This window comes from Capsicum annuum, chromosome 5, assembly GCF_002878395.1.
Source record: "Capsicum annuum cultivar UCD-10X-F1 chromosome 5, UCD10Xv1.1, whole genome shotgun sequence".
Lineage (NCBI taxonomy): Eukaryota > Viridiplantae > Streptophyta > Magnoliopsida > Solanales > Solanaceae > Capsicum > Capsicum annuum.
Genome location: NC_061115.1, coordinates 112269735 through 112289020, shown reverse-complemented (window position 1 = coordinate 112289020; position 19286 = coordinate 112269735). Strand labels below are relative to the sequence as shown.

At 37.9% G+C, this 19286-nt stretch overlaps 1 protein-coding gene across 2 annotated transcripts in view; it reads left to right on the top strand.

The window, feature by feature from the left end:
• Nucleotides 1-19286, top strand: part of LOC107852991 (ultraviolet-B receptor UVR8) — a 96264-nt gene that overhangs the window by 12132 nt on the left and 64846 nt on the right. For both annotated transcript variants that reach the window (XM_016698021.2, XM_016698020.2), the window contains exon 2: nucleotides 8267-8453. In XM_016698021.2, coding sequence (XP_016553507.1) covers nucleotides 8267-8453 — 187 coding nt within the window. The remainder of the gene's footprint in view (nucleotides 1-8266; nucleotides 8454-19286) is intronic.

Here is a 19286-nt window from a genome sequence, read left to right as displayed (position 1 = left end):
GTGGTATCACCTACAAGTCTGATATTCCACGGGCGATATGGAATCCGTCATTGACTCGGCGGGGAAGTCTCAAACCCGAGTATGCCGCAAGGGTTGGAGTTCCTGAATCTGATACGCCACACGACACTTAAGTCAGCGTATAATAATATACCTGGGTCGGCAAACCACGGTTTTAGGCAATGAGTTGCTTGAACTCAAGCCCTCTTCAGGGAACCACCTAACATCTCTGTATGCCCATTTTTAACCTTTTCTGTACATGCAACATTCTGAATGTCTAAAATCATGATAGTCTGAAGTGTTTATTAGTCTGAGTCTGATATGACATTGGTCTGAATTGGTATCGTCATACCACGACTTGCAAGTCATGATTTCTGAGCCATAATACATTAAGCTAAATCTTTCATTTAAAGCATAATTTAGACCACCAAAGACATGCAACTGATATAGAAGATTTTGTGTTTCGAAACTCAAGTCAAAATCATGCAAAAACTTCATCAACATATGGTGGTCTAGTGCCTTTAGCAAATCCATGCACTCTTTCATTACATGCATTATGAACATTAAACATTCATGCTAGATTCTCTCTTTAGTGATTTAAAACCACCTTTAAATCATAACAAGAGTTCAATCATTTCATATAGTGCTTTTCAGGGATGCATTGCAAAACAATTCATATGCTACGAGAAATCTGAAAAATCCACTACAGAGGGAATTCACCGAAAATCATGCTCTCAACAAGAATTCATTCTTAAATACATGGTTTCATACATCCATATTCTCTAATCACTTTGGGGAAGGTCAAAAGACCAAAACAATGATGTTAAAACATTTAATACATGAATATATACATAGATTCAAAAACCTCATTCTAAAACATAATTTTTCTATGCCCATGAGAATTTAGGAAAACCCCGCGTACTTCTATTTCGAAAAATAATGGGTGCTTCTTGAAGCCTGTGGATTGGGGATTTCGAATCTCTAAATCAATTTTGAAAGCCCACGATTAAATCTTGATTTATTTGGGTTTTTAGTTTGAAACCCTTGGGAGTGTTCTTGAGAATTTTTAGATGAATGTGGATGTATTTTGGAGAATTGGGGACTAAATTTCGTGTTTATGGCTGAATAAGGGTGGAAAAAGGACCATTTTGCCCCAAAAACGGAGCGTTTAAGTCACTTGAAACCATAAGATATGCGCCGCATATGATATCGCCTATATTTACATAGGCGCCGCATATGATATCGATTTACATAGGCGCCGCATATGATATCGCCTATATTTACATAGGCGCCGCATATGCTTTCCAGTGGCCATGTGCGATTGCTTAGGCGACGCATACTACTTTGAAAGGCCATAACTTCTTGCTCGGGTGTCGGATTTTAGCAAAATTGGTATCGTTGGAAAGTTAACTCGAAGACCTATCATTTGACACATAGTAGGCTCTCTAATTCGACATATACAGAGAGTTATGGTCGATGGAAGCTGACACAAATTACAACGTCCACTAAAACTTAATCGATCGAAATTGTTTCAACTCGTCCTTGAGTTGAAGGACCTCTATGGTCTAAATTCATGCTCAAATGGATTCACATACTACATAAACTTGCCAAATTGGCATAAGATTTAAGGCTCTGGGATTATCAACGCATCAGAGTCATGGTTTTTATTCTAGCCCGAAATGCGGGGTGTTACACCAAGTCATCACCATCTATATAGTGGAAGGTGGGAAACTTTTAGGCATTAAGTTTTCCGGTACAGAGGGATACATTTGTGTATCTGATGAAAACGGAGCACGGGAGAGTTGCAATCAGAACACAGCCAGCTATTTAATCAGTATCAGCTTTGGAAAGCAAAACAAAGATGATAACAAATTTAGAGGTTCTCGTGAATTTTGACCGTGGCCGTAGTAAAGAAAAAGTAAGGAATGTCCTAACTTTTACTTTTAAATGAGGTGAAGCACAAATCAAAGAAAGATAGGGGTCGTCTAAATGGAGAATCAAAAGAAGAGTTCTTACAATCACAGTGGACAATGTACACAAAAGTCCAGGAGTCTTTGTTTTAAACAAGGAGCGAAAACAAACAGTTTTTTCACAAAAAGGCGAATTCGCACAAACGTTACAATCACATTGACAGGCTAATGATCCATGGATAGCCTATTCAGGACGAGGAAAGAATTCACAACGAAATCTTGCAGTTTTATGAAGGCTTATATTATCAGAAGCACCTCAGCACAAGCCTTTCTGGAATTCTAGGAATGTTCCTGCCATTTCCACGGATGACAAAGAATGTCTACAGAAAGAATTTGAGGATGAAGAAGTTCTCGAGGCGATCCAACCATGTGTGCCCAATAAATCGCTATAGTGATTCACTATGGGATTCTTTCATAAGTGTTGGACTGTGATCAAGCCGGATTTGATGGGTACTTCACACTTTCACTCAAATGGACATTTTGAAAAAAGTATAAATGTCTCAGACATTAACTGGCATCTAAAACATTTTAGGCGGAAAGAAATCAGAGATTAAGTCTTGTTGGATGTTTTGACAAAATTGTGTCTAAGTTACTAGAGGAGAGGCTCAAGAAAGACATTGATTCAGAAGCTCTCAAGTGGCATTTATAAAAGGAAGACGGATAACCACTGCAGCTCTCATTGCAAATGATGTGTAGACAGTAGGTTCTAGCAAAAGATGGCAGGAATTTTATGCAAATTTGACGTCAAGAAGGCTATTGATCACATACATTGGAACTTCCTGTTAGATCTTTTGAGGGAAATGGGGTTCGACAAATATGGATAAGCTGGATACACTTTAGCATGACCACATTCGGGCTTTCAGTTTTAATTAATGGCACACCTCAAGGTTTCTTGTAAAGCACAAAAGGTGCTTATACAAGTGGATCCCTTCTCACATTTCTTGATCATCCTCGTCATGGAAGGGCTCAGCAATATGCTTCATTCATTTTGCTAAAGAAGAGAACTGGATTAGGGGCCTCACATTCAGGGGAAGAAACCAGATTGACCTTTTTATCTCGCGCATTCTCTATACCGACAACTGATAGCTCCAAGGACAAGGATGAAGTCATAGAGAACCTAGAAGGGCAAGGACAAGGTCACAGTGAGAAATATAGGAGAAAAATATTATTGAATTGTTGTTCTATATTACCCTATTTATAGACACTACATTCCAATCTTTTTCCAAGTAGGACACCACATTACAATACTTTTGTAAGTAGGATTCTATATACACTATTCTTTCTCCTGCTCATATTCTGGATCGGTGAGGGACTTGATGAAGATATCTACAAGTTGATCACTCAACTTCACAAACTTTGTTATAATATCTCTTGAGAGTATCTTCTCTGATAAAGTGACAATCAATCTTAATGTGCTTTGTCCTCTCATTATGAACTTGGGCAATCAGTGATTTGGACTCTTTGCCCATCTCATGACAAAGTGAGTTTGACTTTTAGATCTCCTTATTAAAGGTTCAGACTTAATCATAGGACTAAACCGAAATCAGTGTTGCATGTTTGCAGAAATTGTACTGAACCGCTGGAAAAATCCAAAGGGGTCTGAAAGATCTCGCCCAAAATCTGACAAAGGTCGTATAGGGTTCTGGCGATCAAAATCCAAAATGGAAGGCTTGCAAGGACGGGGCGAGCCTATCAGAAAAAGAATTGCTCAAAAAAACTGGTTGAAATAAGCTTGGAATCGCCAGAACAATACTGAAGATGCAAGATCATTAGATTTGACTGTTGAAAAGTGGTCAAAACCTGAGAATTATATAGGGTAGGGTCCGAATGATAGCAAAAAGAGAAATTGTTGAATTTCCCAAATCAAGCTCGAGGAGACTTGTTTTAGACCATAAAATCATATGGGTAGGATCAGAATGGTGGCAAGACCCTACTGGAAAAGAAAAATTATATGGGTAAGGTCAGAATGATGACACAACCCTACACAAATCAGATCTGAGGAGTTACCGAAAAGGCACACATAACTAGCAAATCAAATTTGAGGAGTCACCGAAAAGGCGCATGATGCTGCGCATCAGATATGAGAAAGTAGTTCGGAAAGATGCACAATGTTGTGCAACTCAAATATGAGAAAGTAGTCACAGAAAGATGCACGGTGCTTAGCAAATCAGATATAAGAAAGTCACTGGAAATAAGCACAGTACTACACAAATCAAATTTCGAACAGTATTCATCAAAAAGATGCACGATGCTAGCAAATCAGATATGAGAAAGTAATTATTCACTGGAAAGATGCATGGTGCTATGTAAAGTAGATATAGAATCCACCAGAAAGAAGAATTGTGGCCCAATTTTGCTAACATGATCATTGGCTAGATAGGCGTCATATATGGTTAATAGTCGCTTGGCGGCAACAGAAGCTCTTTGATTCTCTACCAAAATCGTAGATGTAACACCCCGCATTTCGGGCTAGAATAAAAACCATGACTCTGATGCGTTGATAATCCCAGAGCCTTAAATCCTATGCCAATTTGGCATGTTTATGTGGTATGTGAATCCATTTGAGCATGAATTTAGACCATAGAGGTCCTTCAACTCAAGGACGAGTTGAAACAATTTCGATCGATTAAGTTTTAGTGGACGTTGTAATTTGTGTCAGCTTCCATCGATCATAACTCTTTGTATATGTCGAATTAGAGAGCCTACTATGTGTCAAATGATAGGTCTTCGAGTTAACTTTCCAACGATACCAATTTTGCTAAAATCCGACACCCGAGCAAGAAGTTATGGCCTTTCAAAGTAGTATGCGTCGCCTAACCAATCGCACATGGCCACTGGAAAGCATATGCGGCGCCTATGTAAATATAGGCGATATCATATGCGGCGCCTATGTAAATCGATATCATATGCGGCGCCTATGTAAATATATGCGATATCATATGCGGCACATATCTTATGATTTCAAGTGATTTAAACACTCCGTTTTTGGGGCGAAATGGTTCTTTTCCCATCCTTATTCAGCCATAAACACGAAATTCAGTCCCCAATTCTCCAAAATACATCGACATTCATCTAAAAATTCTCAAGAACACTCCCAAGGGTTTCAAACTAAAAACCCAAATAAATCTAAGATTTAACCGTGGGCTTTCAAAATTGATTAGAGATTCGGAATCCCCAATCCACAGGCTTTAAGAAGCACCCATTATTTTCCGAAATAGAGGTACGCGGAGTTTTCCTAAATTCTCATGGGCATAGAAAATCATGTTTTAGAATGGGGTTTTTGAATCTATGTATATATTCGTGTATTAAATGTTTTAACATCATTGTTTTGGTCTTTTGACCTTCCCCAAAGTGATTTGAGAATATGAATGTATGAAACCATGTATTTAAGAATGAATTCTTGTTGAGAGCATGATTTTCGGTGAATTCCCTCTTTAGTGGATTTTTCAGATTTCTCATAGCATATGAATTGTTTTGCAATGCATCCCTGAAAAGCACTATATGAAATGATTGAACTCTTGTTATGATTTAAAGGTGGTTTTAAATCACTAAAGAGGGAATCTAGCATGAATGTTTGATGTTCATAATGCATGTAATGAAAGAGTGCATGGATTTGCTAAAGGCACTAGACCACCATATGTTGATGAAGTTTTTGCATGATTTTGACTTGAGTTTCGAAACACAAAATCTTCTATATCAGTTGCATGTTTTTGGTGGTCTAAATTATGCTTTAAATGAAAGATTTAGCTTAATGTACTATGGCTCAGAAATCATGACTTGCAAGTCTTGGTACGACGATACCAATTCAGACCAATGTCATATCAGACTCAGACTAATAAACACTTCAGACTATCATGATTTTAGACATTCAGAATATTGCATGCACAGAAATGGTTAAAAATGGGCATACAGAGATGTTAGGTGGTTCCCTAAAGAGGGCTTGAGTTCAAGCAACTCATTGCCTAAAATCGTGGTTTGCCGACCCGAGTATATTATTATACGCTGACTTAAGTGTCGTGTGGCGTATCAGATTCAGGAACTCCAACCCTTGCGGCATACTCGGGTTGGAGACTTCCCCGCCGAGTCAATGACGGATTCCATATCGCCCGTGGAATATCAGACTTGTAGGTGATACCACCTAACTCAGAAGTAATACACAGATCAGAGTTTGAGATTTACAGATAGGTTACATATTTTCAGAAGGTGCCTATGTGTTTTTCAGAAACTGTTTTATGCATAATGTTTGATGAACATTTGCTCTTATGTATTATATATATATATATATATATATATATATGTTCAATTACTCTATTTTGGATTGCTTCGCGTGCCAGTACAATTGTGCTGACCCCCCTTTCTCCCAGGTACTGAGGCGCAGTCTCGGGTCCAGATCCTCAGTAGAGTCTACAGATAGGGTTGTCTCAGAGTTCAGTTGGTGAGCCTTCTTTGCTTCGGAAGGCCTAGTCATTTAGGTATTTATTTCAGTATGACTTTTGGTCTGCTGGGGGCCTTGTCCCAGTTATTCAGATAGTATGTCAGTAGAGATTTCGCAGACTGTTGCAGATGTTTATTAAATATTGTTGGGCATGTTTTCAGGCCTTTAACTGTTTTAAATTGTTGACCATGTTTTCGTATTATTGTGTTTATTCCGTATTACTTTGATCATATGAATTATGTGCATGATTACCAGATAGACAGAGGGCGTTCCGGGCCTTCGGGTTCGGGAATGCTCGTCATGGCTAGGGCCCTGGTTCGGGTCGTGACACTTGGTGTTTGACTACTGTTGCTAGCTTCAGGTAGCTTCTCCAGGAGTACTGATCAACCCAAGCATAATTAATTAACTTAAATTGACTCGAACTGGATCTCAAACATGTCTATTTTACTTTGAGCTGGTTTCAAATGTTTGTTATAACAGCTCCCAATCAATTAATTAAGTTTTGTTGCTTGGTGTATCGTTCTAGAGAAGGCATATGATAGAGTTTCGAGGGAGATTTTGTGGAGGTGCTTGGAAGCTAGAGGGTGCCCGTGGCGTACACTAGGTCGATCCAGGACATGTATGATGGGGCGAAGACTCGTGTGATGATGGTAGGTGGGGATTCGGAGCACTTTCCAGTTCTGGTAGGGTTGCACCAGGGTCTACTCTTAGCCCGTTTTTATTTGCTTTGGTGATGGATGTTTTGACGTGACATATTCAAAGGCAGGTGCCTTGGTGTATGTTATTTGCTAATGATTTGGTATTGATTGACGAGACTCGGGGGGAGTCAATGGTAAGTTGGAGATATGGAGACAGACGCTTTAGTCTAAAGGATTTCGGTTGAGTAGAACCAAGACGGAGTACTTGGAGTGTAAGTTTAGTGAGGTGTCGCAGGAGGATGGAGTGGTGGTGAAGCTGGACTCGCGGGTCATTCAGAAGAGTGTGGACTTACCAGGAAAGATAGGGTGAGGAATGAGATTATTCGGGAGAAGGTGGGAGTTGCTTTGGTGGAGGATAAGATGCGAGAAGTGAGGTTATGTTGGTTCGGGCACGTGATGAGGAGGGGCTCGGATGCTCCAGTGCGGGGTGTGAGGCACTAGCTATAGATAGTTTTAGGCGGATAGAGGTAGACCAAAGAAATATTGGAGGGAGGTGATTAGGCGTGATATGAAGCAGTTACAACTTACGGAGGACATGACCCTTGATAGGAACATGTGGAGGACGCGGATTAGGGTAGAGGGTTAGGGGGTGGGAGTGTGTTGGTAACAATAAGGAAGCGTTTTTTTGTGTCTGTAGTTTTTATTCGTGGTGTTGTGTGAAGTCTATGATTTCGGTTAGATAGTTCTTATTTTTATCTTGTGGTTGTAGTATTATCTTGTTGCTAGCGGTGTTAGTTTATTTTGCACTTAGCTTTTGTGTTTGTTATACTGTTATCGGTTCTAAGCCGGGGGTCTATCGGAAACAGCCTCTCTGCTTCATCTGAGGTAGTGGTATGGTCTGCGTACACTCTACCCTCCCCAGACCCCATTATGTGGGAATAAACTGGGTATTTTGTTGTTGTTGTAGTATTATTCTGCTGTCATTTTTTGTGCTACCATGCTTCAAGTTCTTCTCTTTTCTTTTGCGCCGAGGGTCTATCAGAGACAAGCTCTCTACCCCTCAAAAGGTAGGGCTAGGGTCCGACTTGTGGGATCTCACTGGGTATGTTACTGTTGTAGTAGGAAGTACTGCATTATAGAAAGCTTGATTCAGTACTTTAGCTGCCAGCTCAAACTGTCAAGCTTTTGCGCGTGATGGATAGTTGATGTATTCAATGTGATTGCAGCTGGAAATATCGTTTGCTCATGGGGACGAGGAGAGGATGGACAGCTCGGCCTTGGGGATGCTGAAGATCGATTTTCTCCAACTCAGGTGAGTGCACTGGATGGGCAGGAAATAGTATCCGTCACTTGTGGGGCTGATCATACAACTTCTTACTCAGAGGGCTTTAAGCAAGTTTATAGCTGGGGATGGTAGGTTTTCTGTCCATCAAATATTTCTAATTAATGCATAATAATGATGAAATGTAGAATCTGTGCTAAAATTGATAACTGGTAAATCCCTGGTATTAGGTATTAAAAATATGTTACCTCAGGAATTTGGTTGTTAGTACTTACATGATAATACTTGATACCTTTGCTGTTTGGGTATTACTCCCTCGAGTCCATACTATAGGGTTTTTTTAACTTGGGAACACCTTTTAAGAAATACTCTCACCCCTAGAAAGTAAGAGGTGTTTTCAGTATTACCCTTAAATTTTAAATTAATTCCACCTATTTTATTGCTTTCCTAGTTCTTTAAAAATCCACTCCTCTAAATAAAGGTGAAGTTGAAAAACAATAATTTTTAACTTTTTGATTATGTAAAAAACCATTAAATTTGGATTAATAGAAGTTAGAAATATCATATAATATGGACTAGAGGGAGTAATAGATCTTATCCCAGCTAGTCTTACCTTTTTATACATAATTTGAGGAAGCAGTTCATGGAACAACCTCTTCTACAACAACAACATACCCAGTGTATTCCCACAAAGTGGGGTCTGGGAAAGTTAAAGTGTATGCAGTCCTTACTTAAGTTGCTCGGACTTGGGTGCGGGTGTTGGCCACGGGTGCGGATCCGAGTGTCGGATCCTTCATGATCGAATTTTTAAGATTCGGGAATATAGATCTGGATATGGATACGGGTGTGGGGACTCGGCAAAAAAAACAATTAAAAATTTATACATATAGTTCAAAATTGACAAGTGTTTTAAAACTAATAAAAAATGAGAATATTAATATGTTCACTATATACTTACACTAAATTTAGTTTCATTAAGAAATGTATGCTGTCAAAGCATATACATTAATCTTTAATTTAAAATTAAATAATTATAGTATTTATCCTTATTTTATAAACTCTAATTAATATAAAATGCTTATTTCATTAATCAAAATAAAGATAAATTATTTTTTCTTAATAATAAATAATCGAAGAGGCAACTATTAAATATGGAAAGCTTATCTCATTTAATTAAAAAAATTATAATGTTTATTCTTAATAACAAATAATGGATGTGGCAGCTATTAAATGAGTGTAGGTCTTTAGACATTGAAATTTTGTGGACTCTACAAAAAGAGTTTAATTTTGGTTAGAGTTCTTGGGGCTACTTTATCCTAAATCTAATTTGGTGGCTACTCTACCTAAACCCTAAATTACGCCTATATAAAGGGGCAAATATCTCTTTACAGAGGCATCTTCAAGATCTCCAAGATCTTAAAAGTCTCAAGAAATTCATGATTGATCAAGAAATACGCTACTGACGGTCTTCGAATTAAGGAGAAAATCAAGAGAGAAGAAACGATGGACAAACAGATTTGTACCCATATTCTTGATCAATAAAATTATTGTTTCTTTGTATTTTTATTCGTGGTTGAAATTAATTTTTCATAAATTAAATTATGTTGAAAACAAGGTCAATTAGAAAACAAATTAGTGTTAGGTGTCTGAACAGTCGTCTTCTTCATCTTTTCCTCTGCTTCGTCTTCTTTCCTCCATCTTCGTCTCCAACTACATGTTTTGCATATCTTTTTTTTTTCCAATACAATACAATATCACGATGTGCACAAACTAGTTGTCCACCACCGACCATTCTCGGCTTCAAAAACCTGTAACATCTTGAACAATACCCGCAACAGCCACACGAACAACAAGATTTACCAAGAAAAAAACTTCAAAAGAGACGGGACTGGTATAAATTACTATGTAGCAGCAGAATTGAAGATATTTTGTTTCCGAATTTGAGATATCAAAATTTTAATTTTTCTTCGAATTGTTGGTCAATACACCCGATCTTGTTTGACCGGATCCGACACAGATCCCACCCCCTTACTCGTGTCAGTGTCGTGTCGACACGGGTGCGACACCGAAATTGTGGAGTCCGACCAACTTAGGTCCATACCACTACCTCAGATGAAGTAGAGATGCCTTTTTGGATGATCCTCTGACTCGGGACAAATAACAGTATAACCAACAAAAACATAAAAACAAACCACAAAAAGGTATCTCACACCGCTAGATAATAAAGGAAATAAGACACCCACAAGGTAATACTATAAACTAGCTATTCAAAATCATAGGCATCACCAAAACACCACGAACAAGAGGCTACCAGAAACTATAGGCACATATACAAGCAAAACACTCTTTCCTACTATTACGGACATACTCCTACCTACTAACCCTATACCTTAATCCGTGTCCTCCACACCTTCCTGTCAAGGGTCATGTCTTTCATAAGCTGTAACTGTTCTATGTCTTGCCTAATCACCTCCTTCTAATATTTCTTTGGCCTACCTCTACCGTTGCCTAAAACTATCCATAGCCAGCCTCTCACATCTCGGTACAGAGCATCCATGCCCCTCCTCATTAATAATGTATTCAAAAATCTTACGCTTAATAGATAAATGATGAGATGGAAAAATAGTATTCTCAAGCATGAAGAAATAGTAATACTGTGATATAAAAAACAAATCAAATTATCCAATGAAAAGAAAATTAACCTATTTCTCAAACAATCTTACAAAAAATCGAGCATAGCACAATATAATCAACTAATCTTTGAAAAGAAGACATTGACCCACAAGTATAGTTGCTTAAAATTTGGACAAATATTTCCTATAGGTTAACACATATTTGCACCATATACTATGATATGATATAGCCTAAGACATGCTTTCATTAAAGAAAGAAAAAAGGGAATGAGCATAATATGAGGAAATCTTTTGTGACATCTCAAATATGAAATACAAGACATTCTAATGCAACAACATTTTTTCAATACCGAATGGATTTAATCAATAGATTTGAAGAAAAATTTATGGTAGTATGTGAATAACAATGGGATGTCTAAATGCATAAAAGTACTTCAAGAAATAAATCAATAAGCGAGGTGAAGCAAATAACATATTTTAAACATGTTTGAGAAATGATATTCAAAGACGATAGGAAAAATAGTAAAAGATTAATTCTAAGAAAAAGTGCCCAATTATGCCAACTCCTATTTTAGTTCTACATCATTTCAACAAAATCTATAACCCTAACAACCTTTCAATCTAAACAAGAGAAAATCGAAAACTGTTTTGACCACGAAAACGAGTAAATCATGACTGCAAACATATATCAAAAGAACTTAGCATTTCATTGTGGCATATAATCATGGGGAAAAATAACTCTTTAATCAAAAGAATCAAGGATCGATAAAGGAGCTAGATCTTAAAAGTAGCACTTGAATTACAATTTCTACATGTGAATAAGCCAACTACATGTGTATGCCAAAGTGGTCAACTTCAACATTAAGTGGTGATTTTGCAAATCGCCAGGCCACAAACATAACACACTATGATATGCCTCTCAAACATAACACCAAATTCCTAGATATGAGTAACTACTTCAAACTGAGAAACAATTTCACAGACCCTTAACAATAGTAATTATTCTTTTTAACATAAAGGAAACAACTTTACATGCTAAAGACATATCCACTAACAAAGAATTTAAACAAGGCATGAGTACGTATTTTAATCAAGCAAAGGTCGAAACTTTATCCATTTAATCATAATGATCAAAGAATAAAGCCAAAGAAACACATTCAACTATTGTTAACTCATTTTATACCATGAACATAAAAATAGCCATATTGATATCACAACATCCTATGTCCTTCAAGGCTGTCTACAATAAACAATCCCAAAAAACAAAATTACAACTACGAAAACTACCAAGAAGGAGATGAAGAAGAAAATTATAACAAAACTAAAAGGGAAAGGTGTGTTTACCTTTTTCGGAGCAGCAAAATGGGACTTCAAGCTTTCTTCGGAATCTTGATCACCACCGGAGAGTAATCTTTCGAGAACCCTGATTAGACTACCTCTTGAAAACTTTTACGAAAAGAAAAATTTAACTGTTTGCTCGTAAGTTTTTTCCATTCTTTGTGAGTCAGAAAAGGATATGAGACTCAAGTATCCTCACTTGTTTCAGTCTTCAGGTATGCACTTGTTCTAAATTCGGGGATCGAATTTCTTAAGGTGGGGAGAATGTAATACCCCATATCATAAATTATTGAGTAATTATAGTTGAAAAAAAAGGAAAAAAATATATAAAGGGATGAGACATTGGGCCAAAGCCTAATTTACAAAAAGGAAAGAAAAAAGGCGTTGCTTTTTTGCCCAATTCTTAATGGAATGGGATTGAAAAAAAAATATATATTGATAAAAAGGGATTTTGCCCATTAAAGGATTAAGAAGGCAGTTAGGGAGCAAAAAGGTAATCTGCCAACCTCACGCGAAGAACGAAAGAAAAATCAAATTTTTCTTCAGTGAAAAGAAAAGAAAGACTTAAGGGTTTGATCGGAAAATTCTTTTGGGCTTAAGGTAAATTCGTTCCTACATCTTTATTGTAATTTTTAGTCGAGTTAATTTGTTTTGGGTAGTAAAATTTAAGCATCAAAGATAAGAAATTTGCACAATAAGGTGTAATTTTGAGTATGAAATTCGATGATTTGGAAGTTATCCTAAGATTCTAGAACAGGATAATTTGTAGTGGTCATGTTTTAGCTTAGACCAAGAAAATTAACACGATATTAATATGACGTGATTATAGATTTGATCCAAGAAAGTGATACGAAGCAGTCGAGTTGACAATTTTGGTATTTCGACACGTGTAATGTGAGTAGTAATCTTACCATAATTTGTGTTTGTTAACTTGCATACTTTATACTTGATTTTGATGAAACAATGAGTTACAAATTCTTTGAAATTGCATGCGGGACAAGTCCTTTACTTGATATGATATTGAAATGGTTATTTGAGAATTAATGTGAATATTTTTCACTTACATGAGAGATAAGTATTTTTGACATATGTTTTATTCATGTTTACATGTGACATGATTTGATATGAACTTTAGATGATATGTACTATTTTGAAAAATGCTTTCATATGAATGTCTATTGTTTACAAAGAAAGTATAAATGGGAGTAGACCTTGATTTGAATCTCGTAGCTAACGGCGGGATCGTTAGACCTGGTGCACCTTGTATTTACTGATTACTGTTACAACCCTCGCTAGTGGGAAGGTAGAACTAGCATACTATACTGATCTCCCTTGAGTAGGGACCTACTGATATGATATTTGACTCCTTTATGAGGGGTCACTGTTATGGGCTATTCTTGATGTAGAATGCCACACTGACTACATGATTCATTCTTGGAAACCTCCCAAATATGTAATATTTGATATGATACGATGCCTTTTGAATTTACTACTGAACTATTGATTCACTTTGCTTCCATGAAACAAATGATATTGTTTATTGTTATTGTTTTCTGAAAGATGTTTACTTCATGATGTTTTATGACCTGTCCCCATTAAAACGGTTGTGGTTAAGTGTTATTACTCACTGAGCTAGCGTCTCACTCCTCGGTATTATTTTTCAGAGAACGCAGGTGGCGGTGAGGATCTCGTTGGCTAGAGAATTCGAGTGTCATATTCCTAGTGAGCCTCGCATTTGTTCGCGTGGGCAGGAGTTTATTCATTTGTTATGTTCTGTTTATTAAAAACTCTTAAAGTCGCTCCATAGTCATGACTTCAGAGTTTTGAGTATTCTTTCATTATTTTGGATTTGTGGAGTACTTACTTTCTCTTATTTTATTTTTTGGAGATGAATTGCGTATTGTTGGTAGTGGTATTGGTGCAATTGTTGAGGATTTTGATGAATTGTGTTGGTGTGGTGTGTTGGTTGTAATGTTGGGTTATTGGGCTATGGATCTGAGATAGGAAATTTTCTTGTTAGGCCCAAAAACAGGTGAAACTTTGCCCGATTTTCTGTAGAATTCTGACGAGACTTGCTTGGGAGTCCTAAACTCCTTAGCGTCGGGCATGATCCTATTTTCGGTCGTGACAACTACTCATGGCATGCATTGACACTCTAGTTAGATAATGGAACCATCAACATCTGTCTCCTGTCCTTGAGCCATGATGGTCAAGAGTTTAGCAGGGTTAAACAGCTTAGATTCAACTTCTTCTGCTTCCACTAAATCCTCAGGTTCATCTACTTCCAAACAATACAATTGTTCTTCTTCTTGCACTTATGCCCAAAGCTATACCTCCCATCACAATTAAAACACAACCCATTGCTTCTTCTTTCTTCCATTTCAGCAGGGCTGAGCAACCTAGGAGGTCTATATGCTTGTTTAGGGTTGCTAGTAGGTGGATTAGGTTGTTTGGGAAGGGCATTTGATTTAAGGTAAGGAGTAGTTGAAGCTACTGGATAGAATTAGACCATGATAGAAAACTTGTTTGTGCACCACTAACGTTTGTTCTTAGATCTTAGCTAGGACATAGCCTTGGCTAAGGTTCTAGGTATTGGGACATGATTGATTGTGTAATAAATTGTGCAGATTTCTCTCCCTAATTTATGCTCTATTAAATGTATATAATAGTCTAGCTGATTTCTAGTGATTTAGATATCTAGTTACCTTAGTTAGCCTTTCCTTTACTTGTATATATATCTATGTAACCTTTGGATAATACACAAGTCTAATACACTACTACTTCTTCATCTCTCGAACCTTTATGGTATCAGAGCCTTTCTAAACTCCAACGAGTCTTCTCATCTCTTTCAAGTTTTCTTTTTGGTTCTATGGCATCCATGGTGAATCTAAGTAATTCTACTATCCCTGCTAATAACACCAGTCATCTGGTGCAATTTAACCCCAGTTCCCAACTTCCCCTCAAACTTACTGGTCTAATGAACTGTCATTTGGAAAGTGCAGGTCGAATCTTTCATGTTCGGTCATGATCTCTACTGCTATCTCGATGGAACCTTGACAGCACCATAAAAAATGGTAACCCTCAACAACCAAGAGGTACCCAATCCCAAGTACAAATTCTGGTTTTGCCAAGACCAGTTGATATGCATTGCCTTAATGGCATCTGTTGATCCTACAATCACCTCTGCAATCGCCAAACTTCCACCTCAAAGCAAGCGTGGGACACACTGCATAACATGTATGCTAACAAATCACATACAAGGGTTTCAGACTCCAAAACTATCTGGCTACCATCACAAAAAACTCTCGCAATATGACAGAGTACTTGCACGAGATCAGGAATATTGTTGATGAACTTGCAACGACTGGAACTCCTATTCCAGATGACGAACTTGCGATCAAAATTCTCAGCGGTCTAGGACCGAGTATGATTCAATTTCAGTGGTTATCCAAGAGCGAGATACACCTATCTCGTATGGGGAACTATACAACAAGCTTCTCAACAAAGAGCTTCTTCTCAAACATAATGAGCCTTATCAGGTCTCAATTACAGCTGCAGTGGCACAAAAACGATCACCAAATAACTTTACACCCCGCAATAATAAGAGAGGACAGCCATGGCGTCCACAACATCCCAATCAGCAAAATGCACAGACCTTATCTCCAAATTGGCGTCCAACGAATGCACCAGCCACATCACCAAATTGGCGTCCAACTGCCCCTCGATAAAATCCAGTTTGTCAATTATGTGGTCGCACTGGGCATACTGTCAATGTGTGTCGTTCATGCTCCCACAATCACTTGGAAGCCAAAGCAAACTTTTCCATGCCTTGGGTTGTTGAGTCAGGAGCATCGCATCATGTGACTGCTGATTCTCAAAATCTTCAATGTCCGGATGACTACCCTAGTACTGACGATATTACCATGGGCAACGGTAACAAAATCCCTATGACTCACACTGGTCATGTTCAAATAAATGCTTCAAATAAAAGTTTTATCTTTCGAATACTTTGTGTGCATCAGAGATTAAACGTAACCTTATATCTGTGTCTCAATTTTGCAAAGATAATCTGACATCCATAGAATTTTTTCCATTTGATTTTCTTGTGAAGGATCTAAGTACAGGGGCACCGTTGGCCCGAGGCCAGAATAAAGAAGGACTTTATGAGTGGCCTATTGGGGGATCCCAATGCAATCTGAGCTACCCATCCTATATGGCAGAATCTCAACAATCTTGGCATAGAAAATTAGGACACCCAAATAAAAGAGTGCTTAAAACACTCTCACATAAGTTTTCAATTCCAATTTCAAATTCTGAAATGTTTGATCATTGTAATTCCTGCTCTTCTAATAAAAGCCATCGGCACCCCTTTTCTGAGAATACTCTAGTGAGCAAAAAGCCTTTACAAATTTGTTTCAGTGATGTATAGGGCCCATCACCTGTTTTGACAATTGACAAAAAATTATATTGTGTAATTTTTGTTGATCAATTTACAAAATATATTTGGCTGTCTGTACACACTTAAAAATAAAAGTGAGGTCAAAACAGTTTTCTCTAAATTTAAACCCCGTGTTGAAAATTATTTTCATACAAAAATACTCTCAGTTTATACTGATGGTGGTAGTGAGTTTAAAGGTCTTAAGTCATTTCTTCACACCACTGGCCTTGAGCACCTTGTATCGCCACCATACACACCACAACGGATAGCTATGGCTGAACGTAGACATCGGCACATCATTGAAACAGCCAAAACCATTTTATACCAAGCCTCCATGCCTCCAGTATTTTGGTCCTTTGCCTGTCAACAAGCCACCTTCTTGATTAACAGGCTTCCCACCCGCACACTTCATTATGATTCTCCATACCAACGATTATTTGAGAAATTCCAAATTATCAATCCATTCGTACTTTTGGTTGCTTATGTTATCCATAGCTTAAACCATATGCCAAACACAAACTAGAACCCAAGTCCACCCCTTGTGTTTACTTAGGCTATTCTAATACCCATCACAGCCATCAGTGTTATGATCCTATTTCACAAAGGATATATATTTTACGAGATATTATTTTTTATGAAAATAATTTCCTTTTTCTAATATATTTTCATATTTGAAAGACAAAGGAATTTCAAAATTAGAGTGGGATATCTTGTACAAAGAGTCAAATGACCTTAGTGTCAAGTCTATGCCTCCAGTGGATTAGGAGATTCTCTAGCCAATCAAGGTTGCTCCAGAATTGCCGGCGACACCTCCTACAGGTTCTTCTTCAGGTTCTCCTTTGGCAGCAACGCCAACTCCTGACGCTGGCTTAGATTGCTCCACACAGCCTATTGTTGTTCTACCTACCACACAACCACTAATCCAGTATCAACACCGAAATCGACACACCCTGACAAACCCTTTATCTACACCAACTCCAGACCTCTCCCAGTCCGTTCCATCTTACAATCATCACCAATCCTTTACCACAACTTCCGCACATACCCAATAACCGTCCATTCACCGACCTGTTACTCGTTCACATAATAATATCACTAAACCCAAGCAAGCATTTGATTATCTTGCAGTTGCATTTACTGAATCACTTCCCACCACTTATAACCAAGCCCAAAAGAGTGCACACTAGAGAGAAGCGATGAAACTTGAGTTTGAAGCATTGGTGAACAACAAGACGTGGGAGCTTGTACCACCATCCTTTTCTCAAAATGTTGTTGATTGTAAATGGCTCTATCGTATCAAAACCAAATCAGATGGAAGTGTTGACAGGTATAAAGCTCGGCTAGTTGCAAAGGGCTTCATGCAACGAGCGGGTGTGGATTATAACTCTACATTTAGTCCAGTGGTAAAACCTGATTCTGTTAGACTCATTTTGTCGCTTTCAGTTCAGCACAATTGGCATTTGCACCAACTGGATGTGAATAACACATTTCTTCAAGGACATCTTAAAGAAGATGTTTATATGCATCAACCTTGTGGGTATGCTCATCCTGATTTTCCTCATTATGTGTGCAAATTTAAAAAAGCAATTTATGGACTTAAGCAAGCCCCTCGAGCCTGGTACTCTGAGTTAAAGCAATTCTTGCTTCAAATTGGCTTTCAAAAGTCTAATTCTGACTCTTCTTTATTATTCGTCATCAAAATGAAGCATTGGTCTACATTCTTGTATATGTTGATGACATAGTTATCACTGATAGAACTCTGAGGTTATCAAGAAAACTATCCAGGTTCTTTCAGCCAGATTCTCTCTCAAAGACCTCGGACATCTCCACTACTTTCTGGGTATTGAAGTTCTCCGCATTAAAGAAGGGATCGTCCTTTCTCAGGCCAAGTATGTTTCTGATCTTCTTGCTGCCCATAAAATGTCTGAATGTAAGCCTGTTACAACTCCCATGAGTTCCACACTATCCTTAAAGGATGACACTCCTCCGGCGGATGCCACTTCGTATCGTCAAGTACTTGGTAAGCTTCAATATCTGTCATTCACCAGACCAGACCAGATATAAGCTTTGCAGTTAACAAATTATCTCAATTCATGCATGCTCCTACAAAAACACACTGGTCTTTTGTTAAGCGACTCTTGTGATACCTCCAGTACACCAAAAATCATGGCTTACAGGTAACGAGCAAGACACATCCTGGGTTTTTTATTTATTCAGATGCCGATTGGGTTGGTGACAGTAATGATAGGAACTCTACTTCTACTTCTGGATATATCTTGTACCTTGGTGCAAATCCTATTAGTTGGTCATCCAAGAAGCAACGCACTGCTGCGCGCTCCTTCACTGAAGCAGAGTATCGTGCAGTTGCTTCTGCACTTGCTGAGGTCAATTGGGTTCAAAAACTTCTTGTTGAACTACATGTGCAGCTGCCTGATCCACCCATAATCTATTGTGATAATGTTGGTGCTACCTATCTTTGTCAAAATCCGGTACTACACAGTAGGATGAAACACATTGAAGTTGATTTTCACTTTGTTAGAGATCAAGTGTAGCGA